This window comes from Genypterus blacodes, unplaced genomic scaffold (assembly GCF_046128005.1).
Source record: "Genypterus blacodes isolate CSIRO-AG114 ecotype Tasmania unplaced genomic scaffold, CSIRO-AGI_Gbla_v1 ptg000105l_1, whole genome shotgun sequence".
Lineage (NCBI taxonomy): Eukaryota > Metazoa > Chordata > Actinopteri > Ophidiiformes > Ophidiidae > Genypterus > Genypterus blacodes.
The window spans coordinates 1,797,501-1,823,154 of NW_027466909.1; the positions used below are offsets into that span (position 1 = coordinate 1,797,501).

Here is a 25,654-nt window from a genome sequence, read left to right on the forward strand (position 1 = left end):
GGAGAACATACATGTACATGATCATACATGTGGCGTGGTATCATTTGTGTGACATGTACCTCAGTAAACTGAGTTGAAATAAAAACACCATCACTGCTGATACCAGACTGCGCCTCTTGTGGTGTGTGTGTACAGATGAGTGAGTGTCAACTGCAGCCTGAACCAATTTATCAAGTTTCCACTAAATCCACTTTATTCAATTGGTTGATGGGTTGATAAGAGGCAGGTGTGCAGGCTGAGCAGGTGCAAACAATTAGGGGTAATCAGAAGGAAGACACGCCCCCGCCACCTGCACACACACACACACACACAGACAGACAGACAGACAGGAGACACAGGAAGAAGGGAAACATACTGGATCTACTGTAAAACTTTAATGCTCACAGACGTCTTTTGTTTCTGTGAAGTGTTTGTGTTCTGTAATACACCAGTAGGGGGAGACTTCGCTCCATTTCCTTGAGCTCCAGCTGAGAATGAAGCATCATGTAGTTCAGCTCCATAGCCCAGGACAGGACTGTGTCTCACCTACAGTGTATGAAGGTCAAAGGTCACAGATATGACTCCTCTGCACTGTGGTGTAAAATTGAGGTGTCACACTTTTCTGGTGGGATTGTGACGTATTAGTGACATTTCTCTTCAAACACAGGTATTCAAGGCTCCCATCAAACTCATTAAACATCAGAGCCGGTTTGTCTTATCCGCTATAATCCTTCTAAACTCTGAGCTTTGTTTTTCCTTCAGCGACAACTACTTGTTTGCCAAACGACACGTCTGCTTCTGAACCTCTGCACCTCAGCTGCTGTCTCCTTTCAGGACTCTTATCCTGCTTATCAGCGTTAAATATTGAATTAAACAAGGTAAATATTTACACACAGCTATATGGAACTCCATTGTGACATACAGTACATGACTCCACTAGAGCTGAAAACAATTGTGCAGCTTGACTGAGACTGGGGCTCTTACAGGATGTACAGTTTAAATATCAAAGATGTTTCCATATCTTCATGTTTTTTTTTAACCTCTTCATGTTTTAAGCAAATTAAATATAAGTGAAAATACAGTTAATAAATCAAGGACGCAATGTGTTGAAATATCTCATTTTAATCTGTTCCTAGACGATACAAAAGTGGAAAAACTATACAAATTTCAACCACAGATCTTTTATTTTAAAAAACAAAACACTTAACTGTCTTCTGTGTCAATGTGACGATTTGTTGGTTTTAATTGTATGTGTTACAGCCAAAAGAATCATGGGCAGTAGTTTAAAAAAGAATCCCCATAAAATGTAGTGTTAGTAGTGTTTAGATGAATTTGAGGACAAGCATTAAAATCACAGAGAAACATAATACAGGATTGATGAGCAAATTAAATTAGAGTTTGGTGATATAAATGTTATTTGTGAAGCTAAGTGGCCCAATATGGTCATAAAAACATTTTTAACAGGTTTGAACATTTACACCACATTACAAAGTTTCATGCTGCGTATAAAAAAATGACCCCAAACCTTAATGAATGATTAAAGGCTCCATATGATCATAGTAGAAAAGCAAATACACACTTTAAGATACCTGGAACACAAAATGCCATGTTGACTATATTTCAACATTTTCAGTGTAATGATGTTCAGTTTGTTCTCTGGTAGACTTTGTGACAATTTTACATTAAAACCTCTTTGTTTATTTGGTTCTTTTTCTTATATGACCTCAATCATGCGGCCTGTGTGTGTGTGTGTGTGTGTGTGTGTGTGTGTGTGTGTGTGTGTGTGTGTGTGTGTGTGTGTGTGTGTGTGTGTGTGTGTGTGTGTGTGTGTGTGTCCAGGGCCTCTACAGAAGACAACTCAGTTGATCACTCACAAGATGTTGCAATGAAGTGAGATTTTTAAATCCAGTTTGATGGAATATTCCACCAACCACACACACACATAAACACACCAATGAAATCAAGTTTAAGGTGTCAAAATTTGGAATTGCTCAGAAGTGTTTCCATCGGAGGGACGAGAGGACGGCGTGGATGAAATAGAGGAGTGTGGCCAAGTATGCAAACACCTGAGAGAGACAGAGAGAGAGAGACACACACACACACGCACACAAATTAACAGAGAACAAACACAGGCTTGAAGGAAGGTGTTATGCTCATGTTTACTCAAAATCTGTGATGTTCCATACGCTTCAGGATATGAACCATGTTTATGTTTTGGCTATAAACTGTTGAACCATAACTTATAGAATCAAAATTTCATGTAGGCCACGCCCAATGACATTTTACATCATTTACTGCTATAGTATTGGGTCCAATCTCACAAAATTACATTATGTGAAAACAACAAACAAGACAAAAGTTTTATTTTTGTATTTTGTGAGATTCCTCATGATTTTGTTTTGTCAAAGTACAGATGATTGCATGGATGTTCTGCTGTGAACGTCTCACCACAGCAGCAATGTCGATCCGGTAGATTCGGAGAGGGCCTCCTTTTTTCAGGAAGGTGATGAACGCCAGATCCACTGCAGCACTGAGGTAGAATAATGCAGCAAGGCCATGGTAAGCAAAATCCTAGACACACACACACACACAATATATTACGCAACGGCCAAGGACAATGACAGTCTCCGCGATTGTCTCTCTTTCTCTCTCTCTCTTACAGCAGCAGCCCAGCCTGAACTGTTCTTGTGTCCCCCGAGGAAAAAGATGATAATCCAGAGGAGGGTCATCACAAAGCAGAAGACAGAGACGAACATCACCCAGCCCAGGGGGTTCGGTGGCTCCACATTCGTCGATGCCACCAGGATCCAAACCAAACCACCGAACACCTGAAAGGTCAGAGGGGAGGGGGGGAGGTCATCATGTTATTGACTGACCATGTTGATGCTCCTCAGCTTTGGCAATTCTTATCCACTATAACTACATGGAGTTTGGGCCCAGAGATGATTCTGTTGTCCATAGTTCAACCACAAACGCCCCTCAAACTTAAACTTAAATCTATCAGTCACATTGTATAACAGCATTTTCAACAGATTATCCAAGCTTTGACTTCACAAACATGACAACAAATGACAACAAATATACAAAATTGAAAAAATTGACTAAACAAGATTATTGCGCCTCACGATTAATCTGATGTTATTTAAATAGGAGCATATATGTTCATTTATTAAAGATGAACTAATTAGATTTGACTGTACATTGGCCCTATCTGGGTCACTAAAATAGGAACCAAACCCCTGATTGTTTAAGTCAAATCTTACTTTACACACGGCCCCACCTTCTCTTCATTTCTTCTCTCTTCTCCTCTACTTCCTCTCTTTTCTGTTTTAGCCCCTTTTTAGTTGGCAGACAGTTTTACTGCTTTTACAGTTTATCCCACGCTGAAAACAACATCCACTTCAGCAAGTCACTGAACATTGTAGTTGAGCTGAAGTGTCTTGCTAAGATGGACATTTCTTGCAGCGCGGTCACACCCTGAAGACATGAAATCCTACCAGTGGCAGAAATGTGTTTTGATACTCTTGGTTTCCCCTCCTTAGGTGGAATATTTGCCCCCAAATGACCCATGACCTGCAGGGAAATCCTTTAATCCAGGAAGTAATACAATAGTAAAGCAATTTATGTAAATGATTGCATATTCTGTTATATCTGTTCAGTCAGAGCAGTGAACTAGGTCCATTCCATTCTTGATTTCCTGATTCTAAACCCCTTTCAGTCCTAAAGGCATCTCACAGATGGTTCTCGTATTTCAGTTAAACCCACCATTATTTTGACTATGACAGAGTTGAATAGGTCGTCTGTGTTATTGGCTCAAACATTACCTGGACTGCCTGCTTGGTAACAACACGAGCCCACACTGGAGTCACGGAAGCAATAACAGCCTTGTCTAAACTCTCTAGATCTGACCTGGCATAGTATGAGATCCTGGGATGCTTTATAGAACAGTTTGAGTTTGCCCAATAATACCAGCCTGAGCAGATAGACAAGTAACTGTCGGCACAGTCTGAATTGTTCTCGGACAAAAGCGCATTTAATGTTTCAGCTATGCAGCAAAACGCCCTGAAGTACTGAGATGAGATACTGCAGCCTGCGGTGAGGACGATGCAAGATAACACTCATCCACACAGCTCGGCTCTACACAAGCAGGAAACTGACACCATCACTTGGACACCAAATAGATCCAGGGCGACGGTAGACTTCAAATTATTAGCCACAGTGTTTTCAAGAGTGTATACAAGTAGTTGGAGGACTTAGCAGGTACTAAGCCAGTAATCAGTGCTTACTTTGTTGAGTTTGACAAATTTTGGTCATGTATGTTTTGTGAGGCTAGTTGATCATTGAACCAATAACAATATTATTCTTGTCTTGGCTGATTTATATCTAACTGACTTGAAATTTAGATACAATATAAATATATAAATATCTTTTCCTTAATATTCTTTTGTTTTTAGCAATTTACATTTGATCACAGTCAGTTAGAAAGGGTTTGCAGCGTCTTCTTTTTTTTAAATTAGTTTTTTACATAACCAATGATGTGTTAACTTTAAAATACTCCAGGTTTGCGTAAAGCTTTATAAAAAGATTTGATCTACATAGTTAGACTAATTTAATAAATCAGCAGCCCAGTAGAGGCACAGAATAACCATAAAGCTCCAGCAGATATTTGACAACATTGCAGGTCGTTCCAGCTACAGCTTTAGATTCTCAAACCCCCTGACTTTTCCAATATCGTACACTACAAAACAACTAAACAATGAGAGATCAACCTCTTCAGTAAAGGAGCCTTATGTGCTTCGTTCAGTTCTGTGGCAGTAAAAATCATTTTGGTTCTCTGCTGTAATCTTACTGCCCTCTATTGTGAAAGAAAATGTGGTTTCATTATTTGTGTGAATTACAGGTCACTGTAATCTGTGGGCGAAACCTGCTATCTGAGGCCAAGTGTTGCAATTCCTACGGGTCACAGATAAGAGGAGGGAAAAAGTCAGTTCACCTCTAATCCATATGTACGATAAAAATGGAGGAATATTAATGCAAGTACACAACATCTTTCATACCAGTTCATTTAGTCTCTGCTTCGGCCTTCAAGACTAAATTTCCTCTGCAGTGCCTAACTCTGGTCTCAGGTAGATACATGGTAAATACTGGTGTTTTTATTTTATATAGAATCAACAATAAAGGCAATAGGTGTCCTCAAGCAACTGTTACACCCGTTGTCAGCAGCTACGCAGGACGGATTAGCAGGGACAACATGGGTGCAAGCGACATACTGTATACCCAGAGCAATGTGTAAAAAGTCTGTTTTCGATGCTAAACCTTCAACATACTAAACACCAATGACATAGAGATTACATCTCCATCACAGCACTTCCCTTGATAAATACAGCTGAAGACACAGAACGGATTAGGCCGATTTAACACCCAAGTGCCTTTTCCAGTACAGTTACTTTCTCTATTAGATACATGAGCTGTCTGTGTCTTTTGTCATCATTCACGTAAAGAAGTGTTGGCCCCATTCTTGTTTAGATTAGTGGCACAGATACAATATGAGTGAAATGTGAGCTGTGAAAGCGTTGGGTGCACCTTGTTCATGAGGTGAACCTGCAGGGGTACGTTTTCACAATTCAAGCATTCGTTGTTGCTTGTCCACTAAAATAAAAAAGCTAAATAGGAAGAACAAATTGAGGAGCTCCAGCCTGTACATTCGGAGCTTTGTAGGCAGTGGATGCGGCAACAGAAATATTTTATTCATTTTATAAATTGCAATGTGTCCTTATGAGTAAAAATTAGTTGTAATTTTCTAAATTGTAAAAGATAAATGTGCCAAACAGTAATTGTGTTTCTGCTTTGTCACTCAAACATTTTATTGACTTTTTTGTCTATTATAAACAGCCAAGGTGGTTTTTCCTTTTCGATGACAGCTTATTTTCAAACCTTTTGCCTGATCTTAAATTATCTTAAGAATGAGCCGCACAATTTATGGGAGTTCAATTTGACCCAAAACAATTCTACACAAAATTAGAACGAATATCCATTTAGTATGTTGGGGTCAAATGCTTCATTCCTCTCTGAGCTCCACTCACCATCTCAGGCAGGTAGAATATATCCGGGGCCGTGGTGCATATCCCAAGTCCACTGGGCAGGTTCCCCAAAGGCTGAGCAGTAGTTGCTGCCATCTCTGCCGGTTCTTTGTCCCAGTGTCGAGCGACCTGCTCCCTCCTCTGAACTAACGGAGCAGCAGCAGGTGTTACTGAGCCTTATAAGAAAGATAAGTTGGCGGACAAACCCGTTCTGCTATTGTGGCGGGGTTTAGAGTGAGGGCTCTTCCCACAGCAGCTCCCTGCATCAGTAAAGCAGACACACCCTTTACCTACAGCACCCAAAGGCAACTTGCTCTTTAATGGGTTTAATGGGTTATTTTGAAACAACCCAAAGAGGAAATGTGTAGCCAGGGGCTGTAACAAAATCCACGCACCTGAATGGGCTTCATTCTGGCCCCAAGACACAGTTTTTACATTTTGTGGTCTTTGCGGTTGGGAAGTTGATTATAGCATAGCACCTTCCATTTGTATTTGTAACACCCAGGATACTTACCGCCGTTTAATTCAAAACAGAGATATTCATATATTTGGCCACCGGGATTTAGCGAAAACAAACAGACCTTTAACACCTGTGTAAAATATTTAATAATATTATACTTATAATATAATATAATATACTTTTTTTCATTTGACATGCTGGTGCAAGGTGGATGTATTCCATGAATTGATGGAATGCAAGAAAAACAAAATGTGATGTTTGACTTTTATGCTACTATAATTAGGGACATTGAGTGTTTTTGTAGTTGAAGTGAGTAGGTAGAAAAAGTGCAATAGTAGGAACAACACTCTGTAACTGTGCAGTGATAAGAAAGGCCCTTTATGTGCAATGTTTACATTATGACCAGCGTCACTACAATAAAGCTTCTGGTCAATATGAAAAAGGATCCATTGCCTGGTGAGCAAGAATAATACAACATAATGTTTGTTTTTATAGAAGTGCAGATTTTGAGAGACACAGAGAGAGAGAGAGAGAGAGAGAGAGAGAGAGAGAGAGAGAGAGAGAGAGAGAGATGATTGTTGATTCAGGATCATTGTTTGGAATAGACTGTCCCCTGTTGGCCATTCATGTCAGAACACACAGAAACACACCTAATAAACTGTCCTGCAGGTGGTTGGATATCCAATATATTTAATTCATATTATAGATTCAAAAAAGTCATTTAAATATTTACATTTTGAAATCTCTGGAAATTCTCAGAACAATGCGATGGGTAAAATCATGCCATACTTAAAAAACAAAACTTTCTCTGATCATCAAATCTGAAACAAAATGATAATTGGACTGTAATGTAATAAAAGAGGTGTGGTGGTACATTTACATCTGTCTATTGTAAACACCGAGGAAATCAACATGATGATCTTGACAAATTATACTTGTTTATACTTTAAATGATTCATCTTTCTGAATGTCTAGCGATGATAGTGTAAAGTCATATTACTTCAGCTATGGAGGAACTATTTATTATTTTATATATTTTGTTTGACCTTTAGATTAGTGCTTAAAGGGGTTTAAACAGGCACTGAACCCTGTCTTAAAGTTTTTGGGACATGTCCAATTCATAAATTGATATGAATGTAGAATTACACAATGTTGAGTGATGTTAAGCCAAGAAGTTATTGGGCACCAAATGAATCGGTCACCTCCTGGATAAAATGAATTAAGGTATTTCTTGGTTTCGCAGCACAGACCACATTTCAGGGAGGCAGTGGCTCAGTGGGTAGTGCTTCCGCTTGGGAACCGCAGGGTTGCCGGTTCGAGCCCCTGCCGAGGTGCCCCTGAGCAAGGCACCGAACCCTCAATTGCTCCCCCCTCTGCGTAGGGTGGTAATGTAATGTAAGTCGCTTTGGATAAAAGCGTCTGCCAAATGCTCGTAATGTAATGTAATGTAATTTCATACACAAAGTCCTCTATTTTACACTTGGTGACCCATTAAACCTTAGTAACTTAAAGTAGTGAGGGCTTTGGTGGATCGCTATGGTGACCAGCAATCAGATCTGTGTTCTCTTCTGAATGTGTTAACTTGACAACTGAAGTTTTCTTTTGTATTAAACTTTTGACTAAAGCCCATACAAACTGTTAGTACCCATGTATATAATTGCATAATTGCATCTGTGAGTTGATTATACACATATTCATCTTTCCCTCTGTATTTCCTTTTGATAACTTATTTTAACTTCTGACCAAACCAGCACCATAGTGTTTTATAGCAAATTCCTTTTGTACAAAACCAATGAACAAGAACAACTTTTTCTTCCACTATTTCATTTGTGGGGAGACCCTTTGGTTTGACAGCAGGCTGCTTTTGCAAACATTTGAAATAAGAATAGAATAAAAAAAATCTCATATTGGTCCAATACAAGCTTGTTTCTCTTTTAGTCTTCTTGTTCTTAGTTAGTGTCAGTTGGTTCTGTGTTTCTTAGGACCTCCTCCATCGTATGCCAGACAAAATGGCATGGATGAAGTAGAGAAGCGTCGCCACATAGGACATCACCTGGACAGGGCGAGAGAGAGAGACAGAGAGAGAGAGATTTTGCATTGGTTATGTAAAGAGAGACCTGCTCTGGGTAGATTATCAAGGTGAAGTAATTAGATGGTAATGGCATTTGTTTCAGTACAAAATCTAAATTTGCTGTAATTCCATACAACACACCTAATTCACCAAACTGCATTCAAAAAAGTTTATTTTCTTGGATTAATGACAGCTCAGGGTGTGTGTGTGTGGACTTACCACTGCAGCAATATCCAGTCGGTAGTTTTTTAACAGTTCAGCGGGTTGAAGCGTAGCCCGGCCCCTGACGAAAGTGATGTAAGCCAGAGCTACTGAGGCGCTGAGGTAGAAAACCGCAGCAATGAAATGATACGCTACATCCTGCAGAGAGGGGAAGGAGGGAAGATTTGAAAGAGGGAAGGATGAGATAGAGATAGAGAGATGAGGAAGGAAGGGAAGATGGAGTGAGTTATAGGAAACAGAGGGGGGAAAGCTATCTGTTTATCAATCAATCATCATCAAATATAAGTAAGGAGCCAATCAGAAATATGTCTAACCAGGGTGGGCCAGATGCTGCTCTGATTGGCTCCACACAGAAAGATGAAGATCCAGAGCGTTGTCATGACGAAACAGAAGACGGAGACGAACATCACCCATCCCAGGGGGTTGTCGGGGTAGACTCGAGTCGACGCCACCAAGATCCAAACCAAACCACCGAAAACCTGAGAGAGAGAGAGAGAGAGAGAGAGAGAGAGAGAGCTTACACTTCATGAACACAGACTCTCTGTTGCTGCACTACAGTGTTTTCACTCAGCTTTCCTGTGTCCTCCCTTGACAAACATTGAGGTTAAATCAGCCTTTGGCATTTGATAGGGCACGAACCTCCTACAATTGATGTTTGACATGTACAATTCTTCAAAAATGACACAATGTTTGGCATACGACACAGTGAGGCACAGCAGCAATAAATGCATGAAACTACACACATTTACTGGCTCCACGTTCACAGTCACACCATCTTATTGGCTTGTAAAGTCTTATTTTACATGTGATTACTGCCAAGGAGTTTGTTTTGAGTTTGTATGGTTGCCCAGATAAAGATTATTCATCGTCAGGGCCTCACTCAGTCAGACTAGCGGGAACTATATGGAAGAAAACACATCTTATGTCATTATATCTTATATCTTTAAAAATGTATTCATTTTTAGAGTGGAGAGAGCTGGCCACTGTAAACTGAGTTACATGAGCAGCCAGGATTTAACAATAGCAGGAAATATTGACAGCAAATGGGCTCCAGCATCTTTGTTTGCTCTAGGAAACACACTGCTCACTTTCTCTGGTAAAGTTGTTGTAATTGAGGCCAAATAAAGAAACACAGAAGCCACACAATCGGAGGCACTTGTGCTAGCTAGCTAGCTAGCTTCTACCTCGCTAGGGTTTGATGACTTTCTGGAGTAATTTCCTACCGGTTAAGTTTATCTAAAGAGCTTGACTGCACCCCTGAATTTAAAGAAAACTGATTTTGTTCAATGTCCCAATTCAACCAGCCTCCAAGTTATTTAATTTGTAGGCCGGAACATAGCTAATGCAGAATGTTAGCATAGCACGGATCTCTACTATGCTAACACTCAAGCCACACATACTGTGGTAGCATTTTAATTTTCATGAAAGCTTATACAATTCAATTCAGTTACCAGTTCCATTGTTTGGGGGTTTTTAAAGTTGAAACTAGTATTCATCTGTAGAGTAGAATAAGAGGTAACAAACTAACTGAAAACTTAACCGTACTCTTAAGGTGGCAGGAAAAACACACACATTAGCAAAATGAACCCGTTGCACATGTCATGGTTCAGAAATTTTAAATATGCGGTGAAGTCAGTTTTCCCTTAATCTAATGTGTAAACACTGCCAATAGAAAGTCACGGCCATCTATTCAGATCTGTTTGTTGTTGCGTTTTCAACCTGGCAACCAAGATTCAGCCTGCGGTGACCACAACTAAAGAATGTACCACACCCTGAGTTTGGAATGACTAAAGCAACGGACGCGTTAAACCAATGTACCAGTTATTTACTTTTAGTTACTTTTACTTTGAATGGGAAAATGTATCAAATAGCTGAAAAATGAAACAACCTCAGGCACCTAGGTAGGAGAACACATGATATGGTGAAGCGCAAACACCTAAAGCAACGGCGCATTACTACGATCACGCCGCACTACAGCCTATCACTTACAGCTATCACATGTATGAGTATTAGCAAACATTACTTTCCACCTTTATCTCGTATATCGTTTTTCCTATATCATGCTATTCCATCCATCTCCGTCCCTTAGGAACATTATCTGGTCACATTCATTTCAGGTAAAGAGACTTTGATATAATTTATAATGTCTTACTTTTCTCATTATAATCCAATCAAGTGCCATAGATACTAGATTACGAAATGCCTTTCAAGATAACTAGAATTAGTTTTCAAAAAGTATTCAGTTCCATTTTCCAGGATTTGTTGGTTGTAGGAAACCTTTCCTGAGACTTTACATTCTCAAACAAGTCGATTTCACTGATAGATACTGTTGTGTGAAGCAATTTTTATTCACATTTCTAGACGTTTTAATGCTTATATGATGTTTGAATTTGGCCAATCATCAACGTATACAGAGTCTGAACCAATTTAACTGTTATATGATGTGTAGTTTCAAGTTGGGATCAAAGTCAGAGCAAAGGTATGTTACAAAGGGCGTGGCAACAAGTTAAGTTCCATACTGTAAATATGTGTGGTGAAGGGATTAGATTGTGTCTGATTGCTTAGAATTGAATGTAATGGACATGACCATATGACTGTATATCAGGCATATTTGGCCCAGGCGTGTATGTGTATTGCTGTCATGCATCTCCAAGGAGCTGTTTGGCTTCCATCCTGTCTCTGTCTCCCTCTGTGTGCTGACCTCAAATTCTTTGGCTTGATATTAACAAAACCATAATAGAGCACATCTCCTCCTGGCACAATGTATGGGAATGACCAAAAGCAATGCAATCCATGTAGTTTCTAATGATCCAAAATCAACATGGATGTTTACAGCCAACGTCAACGAGCCAACCACATCTATGAGTATATATGACTATAGCTCCTATTGTCTTAGTACGTATCCAGACAACAAAATAAAGTTCACTATAAACATTAAAAGTCTTTCTGTTGTTGGCAGGTGTCCGTGCTTAAAGCAGAGGGTTTGGGTGTTTCCTCTTAAGATCGTTTTGCTGTTTTTTTTTGGCCAGCAGCCAACAAAAAAACACCAAAGCCAGCAATACAAGTTTGTTTGTTGATGGTTTATGGAGATGGTTTACACCAGTTCTGCTAAAAATGCCTTTCCACTTTTTTGTCCGAGATCTAATCTTTAGAGCAAGCAAATGGCTCCGATTTCTCCGATATCCCATCTACAGTCTGCATTTTTGGGTTATTGCAAAAACACAATGACCTTTGTTATGTTCCTTCAATAATGATAATAATGGGAAAATTCCATCTCTTTGTCACTTGCTACTGTCCCCTGTTGCCATGCCAACATGTTTGGCCAATATTCTTCTCCTATGTACACAACAGTCTAATTTTATGTACGGTCAGATTAGATTCCATTATCTCAAATTCTAATCAGTTTATCTCTGTTTATGTCTGTCTTGACCAAACCAAACTTATCGCTTCTTTGAATCTTAATAGTTAGTTGGCTCTTCTTCTAACTAGGTGTAACTCACTTTAATGATGTGTGTCGCTCTAGATAAGAGCCAAATTAAATGTAAATGTAAAAGAGACTTGATTCAATGGAGCAATTATAATTAAAACTTCATGGGAGAACAGGACACACAAAATAGAAATAAATAAAATCTTATTAAGTTTGACACACTTCAAGAATGCATAGAGGAACAAAAGAGTCAAAAAACTGTTAGACGCTCAGTGCAAATGAATAAATAAGAAACTCACAAACTCTGGTAAGAAGCAGAGATCAGGAACTGTGGTGAAGATCCTGCAGCCTGCGGGCAGAACATCGGTAGAGGTGGTGGAAGCCATACCAGGCCAGAATAATGTGTGTCTGTGTGTGCGCTACTCTCTAGAATGAGATGTGTAACCTCGTAATCTGCTTTTTAAAGGCTGGTCTCTGTCTCTCTCTCGCTCTCTTTCTCCCACAAACTCCTCTATGTCTCTTGTCCACTCCCTCTCCTCCTACCCATCATTCCTCTACTTGCTATTTTATCTCTTGTTTCTCTGCCATGGAAATACCAGTTTGACAAGTGTTTTTAGTGTTTGTGCAGAGGGGTGTGTGAGTGTGTGTTTGTGTGTGTGTGCATGTGTGTGAGAGAGTGAGAGAGTTTTCAATGGGTTTGTCTGTGTTCTCATTCAATGTCAGTGTTTGTATGTGGGCATGTGTACATTCCCACATACAAACTTAAGACTTAGGGCAGTGCCAATACTAATGGAACTGCAGCAGACATCACTTTATAACAGCTGATAAGACAGCACATGACACCTGTTAGTTGGTGTATAATTGCTCAGTTTTGACTGTTGGCTGACTCTTGTGTGTTTAGGGTTTATTATGAAGAAACAAAGCTTTGAAAAAAATGTGCTTAGTCTGTATTTATGTAGAAATAAAAGCTCTCTCTCTCTCTCTCTCTCTCTCTCTCTCTCTCTCTCTCTCTCTCTCTCTCTCTCTCTCTCTCTCTCTCTCTCTCTCTCTGCTTGTGCCACAGTTACTACATTTTCATATTCCAATGAGTTTCAGAAAATTTGCATGGCTTGGTTTTAGTAAATTTGGCATGTGAACCAGTTCTCCAGGTCTTTGAACCGCCGCTGAAATTTAGTTTCTTACCCACTCTGTACGGCTGAATCAGTGTTTGCCTGCGATGCCGGTTCATTGAATCAAATGATTGAAATAAGGTTGAAGTGGTTTGGGGCTGAATGTGTGTCACCTGTATAGGCTCGCTCAGTCTCTACCCCCTGCCCCAACAATTCATTCATGAAGGCATTCAATAATGGCATCGTCCGTGGATCGGCTGGTTGTCTAGGAGACGAAGGATGGGGGTTATTGTCTCTCAGCAATGTCTTCGGCCAGTAGAGAGGGAGGCAGTGAGTGTAAAATGGAATGAGGGAGGAAAATGGTGGGATGAGAGGATAGCGGGATAAATTGGGTGCAGATTATGGTGCAGGGATGCTTAATAGGATATAGGGTCAAAGGGATGAGATGGTGATGAGAAAAACTGGAGTCGATGGTTTGACTTGGTCTATATGAGATGGGAAGGTGATTAGAGATGCGGGTGCTGCTGAAGCCAAGTAAAAAAAGGAAATTCAGGCTGTTGAACTCCAATTACTTTCAGATCTAAACTGATGAAAGTGACGTTCTGACAGTTACCTGTTTTTAGTTTTATTGCTTCCTGTCCGACATGGGATGAATTCCTCTTGGCCCTTTTTTAACAGTAGTTAGAGACTTTCATGGCTCTGACATATAGTATATGGCTGATGTGGGTGGGTGGGTGTGTGCGCGTGCTTGTGTGCGTGTGTGAGCCCCACTTGAACTGAAGTAAATTCCTGCTTGGTAAAAGATGTTTGTTCATCAGTTTCTATTGAAACTCTAAACTTCAGAGCTGAAATAAACGGAGAGAGAGAGGGGGGCAGGGAGGGGGGAGGAAGAGAGGGAGGAAGGAGGGGGGGAGCGCAAGTGAGGGAAAGAGAGGAAGGGAGGGGGAGATTGAGGGGGGAGGAGGTAGGGAGGGAGAGAAAGAGAGAGAGATTATTACCTATTACATTGCAGTAGTTTTCCACCTGCTTTCATAAAGAATCCCTTCAAACTGCAATTGAGTAATTAGATATAATGCTAAGCAGAAACACGACAGTATTGTTATAGAAGTTATATATATGTTTTGTTTTCTGATTTCTGATAAATCCCAAAACAAAACTAATCCAAATCTAATCCAATCCATAATAATCTCTATAAAGAAATCAAAGGGAGAAAAAAAACATCTTTGGGAAAATCCTTTCAAATTGTGTTAGAAACATTTCCTCTGTTGTTTGTATCCAACATGACAAAGGTCCATCAATTGGTGACATAAAAGATGAATCTGGTTGTGCTTTTGTCTCCAAGTGTTTTCCTTTGTCAGCCTGGCAAACATTGAGTGATGGTTTCCACGCTAAGGGATTAAGACGCAGCATAACATACAAAACCTGTATGACTTCATTCAGGTTCTTTATCTCCATCTGTCTCAATACAATACCAATCAAACCGGGGGAAAAAATGATCTCCATGTTGGTGTTGTCAGAAAAGACCAGACACACACAACAAACAAAATCATTTCATAATCACCAATCAATCAAAGGCACAGAGCACATGAAAGGAGTCATGTTTACATTGTAACGCCATAAAATTACTTACTATCTTGCTCAACAGTCTCATGACAACTCATAAATATACATTAAAGCCATTGCAGAGACTGGGGTGATCAATATCTACAGTAAGAACAGAAAGAATAATCCTTCAATTCAGTCACTAAACCAAATGCATGAATGTAAATATCGTCACTTTTTGTCACCTGACATCATTTCATTCTCTTTCAGGCGGTGGTTTCACGTTTGTGCGTCACCGCCTCAGATTACACATAATCTGTCAAGTAGAGAATGACTCATACTGTTAAATCTGTATGTAGTAAATCCTGACACAATGACTGCTACATACCAGAGTAGTGAAGACAAACATAGATTCATGACCATAATGATTGAATTCTGGTTTATTACTTTTCCAGCTCATATACTGAAGTCATTTAGATGAGTCCTTTTCGAAGAGGAGCTTTTATTTAGCCTAAACTGAGGACATCTCAATCTGTGACAAACAAACGCTTTCTTGTGCCGATGCTGACACACCATCAGTTAACAATTTAAATCTGTGAGTGTGTCTGCTGAGGTCAGTGAAGTGTGTTTAGAAGCTCTGCTCTGTTCTGCACCACTAAAGGTCTGAAACGCCAAAATCACAATGGAGAAAAGGTTAGGGATGCTGTGCAATAATGATGTCATCCAGCACACCTGACATGGCTAATTAAAAAAAAAAAAAAAAAAAAAAAAAAAAAATCTACTGATTCAGCCTGTATCCACTTATAAATACTTTTCTGTTTTCTGATTTAAACACTGAGGAACCAGAAGAGGAAGTGACTTCACATTCTTGGCAGCAGCAATGGGAATCGTTTTCTTCAGTATTGTGCTGAAGGACAAACAGGAAGTTATCCCTTCAAAGGCATGCAGTCTGATATCAAACTGGCAGCGCTGCTTTATAATGGATTTTTGATCTATTCGATCCCTAATAGTATCACGCGTAAGCAAGTGACCCTTATCATTATGGATGTTGATCTTGAATGGGATTTCAGCATTTTCCATATTTTACTGTACACATCTTGCATTGTTGTGCATTTGTTCAGTAAGGAGGGAAAATCACTACTCTGTCTCCTGGATCAGCTTTCCTGTGCAGCAGTGACACTTGACCCCCCTGGAAACGCCGATCTTGCTCAACTGGTACTCGCCGGCTCTCCCCCCCTCCCCTCCTCTTCCTCAGACACAATTGTTCTGGGGCAGCAAAACTCTTGAGAACTGGGCGAGAATGTCTCAACTTTTGCAGGATATAATAACCGCCATGTTGGGCTTTTTGTGCAGGTGTCAGTGGACAGGTTTCATTCCAATACACCAGACAATGGACAGAATGCTGACCTGCAGCTGTGTTCACTTGCATGGGACTGCAACAAGATTTACATTCGTTTTACATTATTACTATTTTGTGTAGCATCTTTTGGCCCTTTGTGTGTTTCTATTGACCATTTTAATGATGACATTTACTATCAACATCTTAAGATCTCCTGTGTCGGTGACGGTAAAACGCTTTAATCATCTCAACACTGGACAACGCTCAATGGTCACCATGGGCATTACCAAGGCAACCGGCCAGAGCTGGTTGTTTGTGTAGTGGGATACACAGGATGGAATGTGGATATACAGGAACGACAACCATATTATTTACAAGCAAACACTGAGCTGAAGAAAGGCTGTGTGTGTGTGTGTGTGTGTGTGTGTGTGTGTGTATAGGGGAAGTTGAGTTGAGGTTGTGCAGATGGGATATGGATGATGTGAGGAATTATCACTTTATATAATATTTAACAATAAGTTATTCTAGCATTTCTCATCGTCCTGCTTACGACAATATCTGAATTATATTACTCATTAGAAAATAAGAAGAAAATTCCATTCAGTTTAGCCTGCAGCCGCTGTACGTTATATCAGAATTGTAGAATTGCAAGAAACTGTTGCGTCACTCTCATAATGACTCTTTCTCATAATGTGACCACTGGTGAGCGAGTCTCTGCCTGCACTGATCTAACTTCACTGCTCTGGCTGCTTTTATACCAGGCTATAAATAGATGACAGAGGAATAATTATTAACCCTGGACACTCCAGTTACCCTGTCATTTAACACACACACACACACACACACACACACACACACACACACACACACACACACACACAGGGGATATTGAACAAATGGGTGGGGTTGAATGAAACAGCTCAGTGACCATTCAAGCGTCAGGTATGGGACCACAACTTGAACTTAAGTCTGGATTCATGAAATAAGAACAAATCGAAAACTGATACCAACAGTGTTTATTAGAAAATAATACAACATTTGGCAATAAATAAAGTATCAACATGTGCTTATAGTAATATAAATATTTTGTTGTCTTGTTTCAGCCACAATCAATGCTCATGTCAAGATTCTGTGTGTGTGTGTGAGTGTGTGTGAGGGAGAAAGAGGATTACTGACTTCTAAAAATTCCCTATAAACTGCCTTTCCCTAAAAAACTGACATAAACTATTGGATGTAAACTCTTGCCAGTGACTTAAAGCTGCTATATGTTGTCTACTTAAACAACAAACCATCACCGTTACATTCAATGAGACATCTTGGCATGATTGGCGTAAAACAAATGAGCTTGGTTCCCTGCTTGCCTGTAGTTAGCACAGTGTCAGTGTTTGTGTATCCAGTGTTGAAGGATAAACAGTGATGATGTTGTACATTTAATTACACACCTGATTCAAACTGACTGTGGTGATTTGTTACGTTAAAATGTCACTTATGACATCATTAAGTCAGACTTAAAGCCTGGAAATTTAACATATTACAAATCTATCTCATGATTTATCCGATTCCTGTAAAAGTTGAGTAATGTCTGATTTGATAATCTTATTATCGTGCGGTGCTGAGGAGGTCAAAGGTCAGCTCTGTGACATCAAAGGCCAGATGCTGAGGAGTGGGATCTACAAAGACCTCCGGGCTTCCTGAATGACCGGAGGTGTGTTGGTTGTGTTTGAGCATGTCCACCGTGGCGTAGATGAACCTGGCACGCTGCTCCTCAGAGGACGGGTCTGCCCAGTGATGACACGGGAGCGAGGGCGAGTGGAGGAGGTAGTAGACTGAAGACATGTAGACTTTAACAAACTCCTGTTTCAGATAGGACAGGTCTCTCTGGAAACACACAGAGATAAGAGTAGATGAAGAACACGCCTGGTCAAAGGACCACACACACACACACACACACACACACACGCACACACACGCACACACACGCACACACACACACACACACGCACACACACGCACACACACGCACACACGCACACACACACACACACACACACACACCTTAACTTAAAGCCACCAGGTCAAAATGCACACTGGGACACACACACTCACACATCTTGTAGTGAGAGCACTACCTACAGGTTTACACTGATATTGCAGATATATGTAAACACACACACACACACACACACACACACACAATTCTGACCTTCTGCGCTCTGCTCATCTCTGTTTCTGCACCCAGCCAAGAACTCTAAAGGGAAACACTGAAATATGTGATTCTGAAGGAGAAGATGACAGTCCACTGCTTTGTTTGTAGAACAAACCAATTACAATCAAGAGGTTTCAGGCTTCCTGAAGTTCATCTGTCACTCTTGTCTAATAACTAATACAAACCCTGAGAGCATCCAGCAGGTCTGGTTGGTCCAGCAGCTCAGGGAAGGTAGACAGCACAGGACTACAGATGAGGTCTGAACGGGAGAGAGAGGGAGAGAGAGGGTATATACAGTATGTATTATCAACATCAAAATATTTTGTTGGTATGAATATAATCAGAGAGCGAGCGAGAGAGCGAGCGAGAGAGAGAGAGAGCTGGACCTGCATTCTGTACAGTAGGTCTCTCCATCACCAGGGTGTCAGCTAGCAGCTGCCTGTGCAGAGCCAGCAGGTGAACACAGCTCAGCGAGTGCAGCAGAGTCTCTGGAAGAAGACTGACAAGGAGAAAAACTACATTCACGTACATTTACCTGTACATGTATGTGCACACACACAAATACTAAGTACATACATAATAATAGACTTATAGACTAAATCATCAGTAACCTGAGCTGTGTTCTGCTCCGATGGTTGACCGATTTCAGTTTGATGATCAGTTTGGGCTGCCGCCTGGCATGAAGCATTTGCTGGAAGACTCCACCCGGAGCTAGAGGAGAGGAGAGGAGAGGAGAGGAGAGGAGGAGAGATAGAGGGTTACAATTACTTTGTGACCGCTCTGCTTGCTGAATGATTTGGCAGTGGGTGCTGAGCTCTGCTTTGTCTTCTTACATCCTCTTGTGACTGAAGCTTCCACTGAAATGTCTTTCTCAGCAGGAGTCCCTCCGTTCACTGGAAGCTCGTAGGTCCTGCATAATAGATTAGATCTCACATTCCATTACAATATGGCTGCAACATTCTGTAAGTTTATTCATCTTTGAAACTGTGTATGCACCTGTTGGGAAGTGGATTTCCAGTGTCATCGGTCAGTTTGAGGAAAGCCCAACCGCAGCTCAGGTCTCCTCTCTCACCTGTCGACTAAAATACACACACAGGAGATCAGACACACACTGTCAATGTCCATGCCAATGTCACATGTTGCATAATTGCAGTCCATGTCCTTTGAGATTCTTTATCTCGTCTTTTTTCCTGTTGATTTATGCTCCTTTGCTATGACTTCATCTCCACACTAACCCACGTGTGTGTGTGTGTGTGTATCTGTGCCTTACATTCCGTATAAAGGAGACTCCCAGTTCAAAGAGGATTCCCAGGTCAGGGGAAACAGAGTTACAGCGAAGGAAACAATCTCCATCTAGGAGGGTTGGAAGGATACCTGTCACCTGGAACACACACACACACACAATAACACATTTAGCACACTTTTTTCTTTAAGATCGAGGTTTGGTTGCAGCTCAACAACAGAGCAGCAATTGAACACAATCGCAACACAATGCTTCAATCTTCTCACCCTTGGAGAGAAGCTCCAGGTCTTGGGGTTCTTTGGGTTGTAGGTGGCTCTGACAGTGTGGATGTTACTCAGCACCTGAAACAAGTATAAAGGCATTTTACAGGTTCATTCTAGTTGTGAATAAACAGTGATTCTCCAAAAAAGTCCCACTTCAAAAAGGAGAACGCCACCTCATTTCCATCATAGGCACAGAGGCGGATGTGTCTGCTCAGGACTTGAACGCCAACGCCGGGAGTAGGAATCATCTTACAGCTCCAAAGAGTGAAACAAACACAAGTCTTGACCTGCCGAGCACGAACCTGGAGGAAAAGGAGAGGAGAGGAGAGGAGAGGAGAGGAGAGGAGTGAGTGACTGGGTGCTTGGCACAAAGGGAAATCTAAACACACACACACACTCACACAGAAGAAAGTCTCACCCTGCCAGTGTCTGGGTCCAGGAAGAGGTCTTTGAAAGAGAGCTGTGACTGGCTGAGTTCAGGCTGAAGGTAGTAACTTCCTCTGTATTTGACACCTAGAAAAGACAAAACAAACTGTGAGGTCTGAGTATTTCTTTGTGTTTTGGTCCACAGGGGGCCTGGAACCTATCCCAGCATGCATTGGGAGAAAGGATGGATACACACTGGACATGCTGCCAGTCTATCATACAAGAGGAGAGCAGAAGACACAGAGCTACATTGCTGTTTGTGATGCTGTCACCTTCCATCAGTAGTTTATTGAGAGTGGATGGTCTGAATCCTGAGGGTATGGCCCCCATGACAGAGAGCACGTCAGTTGCATCAATCTGTCACACACACACACACAAGCACATACACATACACACAGTGAAAACCATGCAGATACACAGTCTGAAGCTGTGAATTGAGTATTTGTTGAGGGGAACAAATGAAAAGAAGCGTGAGGTTTACCTCTGATAGAGCTTTTCTAACAGAGGACCAGTTGGAAGCAGGAGCGCTGCAGATGAAGAGCAAAGGACAGGAACCATTATTGACACTAAAACTAAAATTCACAGGATGGTGGTTGTTGTCACGGATCGTCCTGAAGCCAAATACACGGCAAAACCAAATATCACCCCAGCAGCAGCAGCAGAGCCTCACCTCTCTTTGTCTTGGCTCTCACTCCCTTCTTCACCATCCTGCTCCTCCACCTCCTCTGACTCCTCCGCCTCATTGTCTCCTACTCTTTTCTCATCATCCTCCTCATCGCCGCCGCTGTCGTCATCATCATCGTCGTCAACGCTGTTGACACCTGAGCCGATCTGAAAAGTGAGTTGGTTTAATTGCGTGAGTGTTGAAAGTTGCCAAAACATCAATATGAGTTTAAATATCCTGTTACAGCTTCATTAATATGATGTGTTTTCATAGCTGTGGACCTTCAGGTAGGTTTTTGGAACCACTCCTCTGTTGCCTTTAGTGTCCTGAGCCAGCCACCATCCATCAGCCGTCTTCCTGATAATCCTCAATGTTTCACCTCTCTGAAACCGTGGGAACATATGGCTGTTGTAATTATATGTTACAGCCCTATAATTACTACATTACAACTTTAACCAAGTGAGGTTGAGATGTTTTGCTTAGTTAGACGATTAGAAATGACGATAAACAAATGGAGCAGGTTGTAAAATGCAGCCTGTCTGTACTTTGTGTCTCTGAAACAGGAAGAAGTTCACCTGCACAGACAGATCTCCTTCCTGTTCTGCTTTGAAATCACTGAGGGCTGTGTAGATGTGACGCTCTAAATAGGAGGGCACTTTCACAGCTTGCTTCTCATCTTCATCTTCATTGTCCATATCATTGTCATCATCGTAATCATCTTCTTCGCCATCCTCATCGTCATCACTGTCGCTATCTTCCTTTGAGGTGTCACTGTTAATCAGACATAAAGAAAGGTTGATTGGACAAACACAGCTTCACCGCGCACACACACACGCACACTCACACACACACACACACACACACACACACACACACACACACATACACACACACACACACACACGCACACACGCGCACACACACGCACACACAGAGATGATATGGAGTAGTGGAGAATAGGGGAGCCGGGTGTCTGACCCTGCTGAAGTACTGGGTCCTGGTGGTGACAGCTGCATGAAGAGTGTGTTCAGACACTCCAAGATGCTCTTCAGTCGTTTCTCCTCCTCCTCCTTCCGCTGATCATAGCTCCCCACTGGAGCCGGCTCATCAGCCTACACCAGCATACAACGGGAGTCAGTGGTTGTGGTTGGTTACAGAGTCAATATTGGAGTTAGAGGTTGTACTTAAATATGGTAATGACCTTGGTCAGCTTCTTCAAGGTTCTCAGTGTCTTCTCTGCTGTTATGTGCAATTCTTGACATCTGTTTGGAATCAGACATCAAAGAATCATGAACAACCTCACAGAAAAGACAGTGACCTTGGAGCTCACTGCTGTGAACAGGAAAAGGATCGATGCAAAGATGTTTCAAGCTATACTTTGTCCTTATGCAGCGATCATACAGCAAATTAATGTGTGAATGAATGAGTTTTTGATGTTCTTAACCTTTGAAAAGCTTCTTCAGTAGATCTTCTCTCACTTTGGACGTCCTTCACAAGAGCATCAAGCTGCATCAGAGGAACAGACACGTGAGTACAGCCACACTTAGTATGTTTATGTTATGATATTATGTTTTAACAATTATTATTGAACTGCACATTCTGTTTCAGCACTATTGTACAGAAAATGACAGACCAAAGTCAACTTAAGTCTTAAGCGCTTCATACAATAAAACGGGTTGACTTTCCCCGTTCATCTCCCCTAATAAATTCGGTGTCAACCTAGATTCACGTAATGTTAGTTACAGCTGGACTTGTCAGGTGTTGACATTGGTCACTGCCGCCCATTCTGGTCAAGGAAACTTGTGGAAATGGCGGCTTCATGGAAAAAGTGACTTAATTGTGGTGAATTGTGTGACCACTATGTGTATTTGAAGACAAGATGCTGGCGGTGGTCAAACTATTAACAGCGCGTAAACACAATATTCAAAACAAACGACACTTGAATAGCCAACACAAACTAACGTGTAGAGATAAATCGTTAAACCCCCGTTATTTCCGGCACATAATGTAACTGACCTGTCTTTTAATGTCGTCCGCCTCTCTTTGAACAAGCTGTAATGGTCCTTTTCTCTTTGGTGCCATTTACACGCGGTTTTAATGTTTATAATCCATCTGATAGCAGCTCGGCTAATGACCAAGCTACGGCTAAATCAAAGACACTTCCCTTGGTCGCTTAGCAACGTCTTCTTCTTCCGCCTCCTCTTCTTCTTAGCGGCGGTAAGCAACCAGCGTTACAAGTGCACTACCGCCCCCTGGTGATTCTTCAGCAGTATTGTCTTCATAGTAACGTCAAGCATTTCTGAATATACAGTATATATATATATTTTTTGTATTTCACGTGTTCACACTGTTAAATGATCGTGTTTATCGTGAGATGCAGCCATTCATCACTGAATTTTTCGGAATGTTTTATTAAACTACCAGTTACTGCTTTAAGAAAATTTTATTAATTGTTCGTGGTTATTTTATGACACATGTAGTCTTTCTCGGACATAGTCAGACCGGGTAATATCAAGATGATGCGAGTAGTTTTACACATGAGTTGTTGCTGTTATTTGTCCGTTCACACACGTGTCACACACATCCTCCTCCTGTTGCCAAAGTGTCAGCTGTGGCAGATGTGTCCAATCACACACAGAGCTCTAGTAAAGGGGCGTGTCAGTCTGATAGCACACTTCGGCGTAGGATGCTCTCCTGTTTCCTGTCTCATTGCTCCTTCAGGCCAGGGACCCACTCAAATTATTTCTGCAGCCCGCATTCAGTCATATTGAATGTATTTTTTGGGTTATGTATATATAAACATACATATAAATAAGAGGCGACGATTCGGTGCCACATTAAGCAGATATGCAGGGACGGAAAAGGCCTGAAGGAGCTCTCCTCCTCCAGCAAGCACACTCAGCCCTTAGAGTAGAGGGGCGTACGCTTTTAAAGATGGCGGGCCTGATTACTTTCCGGGTCACGTGAAGAGCGGTTATCAAACAGACCTTTGAGACGCTGCTTGAGTAACGTGTTAAACATGCTCGGACCCGTCGCTCTCATTCAGGGCTCCAGCAGAGGACTCGGACTTCAGTTCTGCAAACATGTATTGAAAAACAAAACTCCCGCAGTCGTAATAGCGACATGCCGAGACCCGGACGGGGCGGCGGAGCTCCGGAATCTGGGGGCTGCACACCCCGGCAGGCTGACGGTCCTCCGGCTGGACGTGACCCGGGAGGAAGACATCCGCCGGGCGTCAGAGCAGGTGAAGGAGAGCTTCGGTCGGCTGGACCTGATCATCAACGCCGCAGCGATGCTTCACCCCTCCGGGAAAGGAGAGACCAGCCTGAGGGACGTCTCTGCTCAGGTGAGCTCCAGAGGGTCTGAGGTTCTGGTGGAGAGCAGCCAAGTTTATTTACTGAAAAACCACGTCATTTTAAATCTTAAACAAATCTGCAAGTTGATATTTTTGACAGTAAAACAATTCAAATTCTACATACCCTATTAATAAAGTTCATTCAATTGAACAGCAAAAACAAACAAACACAGAAAATTGATTTTTTTTTCTGTCCCCTTGATATAATTTCCCTGTCTGATTTTTGTTTGTAATGTAATAACCCTTTGCTCTGTATTACTTCATGCTTCCTCCACCAGGGCATCATCTCTACATTGACCACCAACACAGTGGGGCCTCTGGTCATGGCCAAATATTTTGCACCTTTGCTTCAGAAGGGTGGAGGCAGTTTTGGTCAACAGCCACCAGAGAAAGCAAAGCAGCACAGCGGCGTCCTGGCCAACATCACAGCTAAAGTGGGCTCCATCGGCGACAACGGTATGTCCAGTGGAAGAAATAACAAGAATATCAACACCTGTAATGTAATGTACGCACTCTGAGAGTAGATAGTATGATGACTTTGTCCTCTTGTCCTTCCCTTCTAGGCCTTGGTGGTTGGTACAGTTATAGAATGTCTAAAGCAGCTCTAAACATGGCAACCAGGAATCTTTCCATAGAGCTGGGCCGCAGTCGACCCAAGGTTTGTTGTTAAATGATTACAAGATTGTCTTTTTTTGCACACACTTCAGATTTTTCACACAAAAATTAAGACGGACATTGAAGGTCATGATAGTTGACAGAAGATTCTTAACCTAAGAGCCACATTTTAAGAAAAACACTCATTCCCATCTCTGATTTTGTTTCCCCTTCAGGTGGTGTGTGTATCCTTACACCCAGGGACGGTTAACACAGACCTCTCCCGGCAGTACCACAAGAATGTACCAAAGGACAAGCTGTTCAGTAGCGAACACTCGGTTAACTGTTTGATGAGCATCATTGACACACTGAATATAGAGAAGTCTGGAAAGGCCTACAACTGGGACGGGACTGAACTGCCCTGGTAAACACGGGTCAATGGAACACTGGTGTACACCTGTGTTATGTCAGGAGGTAACACTTTAAGATCATACATGGTTTATCCCCCCCAGATTACAACACACAGACACAGGTCCATGTCTTGAATAAGGTGGTCTTGCATTTACAGTTGATGGAACACTTTGGCAGGTGGAGCCCCTTCTCTGGGCATTTAATGAGAATAAAATAGAAATATATATTAATGAAGCATGGTGGTTGATCTCTTTTGTTGTCAT

The 25,654-nt window shown here is 41.5% G+C and overlaps 4 protein-coding genes and 1 long non-coding RNA gene across 5 annotated transcripts; 2 read left to right on the top strand and 3 right to left on the bottom strand.

Annotated features, from left to right (window-relative positions):
• Positions 1-1,098: 1,098 nt before the first annotated feature.
• Positions 1,099-1,812, top strand: LOC143008549 (uncharacterized). The gene is made up of 2 exons (XR_012964598.1): positions 1,099-1,299; positions 1,352-1,812. It is a non-coding gene; the product is annotated as an uncharacterized LOC143008549 (long non-coding RNA).
• Positions 1,726-6,346, bottom strand: LOC143008548 (myelin and lymphocyte protein-like). The gene is made up of 4 exons (XM_076160362.1): positions 6,063-6,346; positions 2,640-2,807; positions 2,428-2,550; positions 1,726-2,045 (listed from the first exon to the last, which is right to left on the bottom strand). The coding sequence occupies exons 1-4, from the start codon at positions 6,153-6,155 to the stop codon at positions 1,971-1,973; spliced, it is 459 nt and encodes a 152-aa protein (XP_076016477.1). The 5' UTR covers positions 6,156-6,346; the 3' UTR covers positions 1,726-1,970.
• Positions 6,347-7,192: 846 nt separating this feature from the next.
• On the bottom strand, positions 7,193-12,838 carry LOC143008483 (myelin and lymphocyte protein-like). Its single transcript, XM_076160268.1, has 4 exons — positions 12,539-12,838; positions 9,127-9,291; positions 8,810-8,950; positions 7,193-8,572 (listed from the first exon to the last, which is right to left on the bottom strand). The coding sequence occupies exons 1-4, from the start codon at positions 12,623-12,625 to the stop codon at positions 8,498-8,500; spliced, it is 468 nt and encodes a 155-aa protein (XP_076016383.1). The 5' UTR covers positions 12,626-12,838; the 3' UTR covers positions 7,193-8,497.
• Positions 12,839-17,242: 4,404 nt separating this feature from the next.
• On the bottom strand, positions 17,243-23,219 carry nphp1 (nephronophthisis 1). Its single transcript, XM_076160264.1, has 20 exons — positions 23,048-23,219; positions 22,476-22,537; positions 22,233-22,293; positions 22,010-22,143; positions 21,607-21,802; positions 21,313-21,414; positions 21,038-21,198; positions 20,849-20,894; positions 20,640-20,724; positions 20,360-20,454; positions 20,115-20,243; positions 19,945-20,019; positions 19,706-19,816; positions 19,432-19,514; positions 19,269-19,345; positions 19,047-19,146; positions 18,822-18,934; positions 18,621-18,694; positions 18,433-18,477; positions 17,243-18,107 (listed from the first exon to the last, which is right to left on the bottom strand). Exons 1-20 carry the CDS (start codon positions 23,111-23,113, stop codon positions 17,829-17,831), a joined length of 2,094 nt encoding a protein of 697 aa, XP_076016379.1. The 5' UTR covers positions 23,114-23,219; the 3' UTR covers positions 17,243-17,828.
• Positions 23,220-23,742: 523 nt separating this feature from the next.
• On the top strand, positions 23,743-25,619 carry LOC143008546 (C-signal). Its single transcript, XM_076160360.1, has 4 exons — positions 23,743-24,377; positions 24,665-24,842; positions 24,950-25,044; positions 25,217-25,619. The coding sequence occupies exons 1-4, from the start codon at positions 24,051-24,053 to the stop codon at positions 25,406-25,408; spliced, it is 792 nt and encodes a 263-aa protein (XP_076016475.1). The 5' UTR covers positions 23,743-24,050; the 3' UTR covers positions 25,409-25,619.
• The last annotated feature ends 35 nt before the right edge of the window (positions 25,620-25,654 follow it).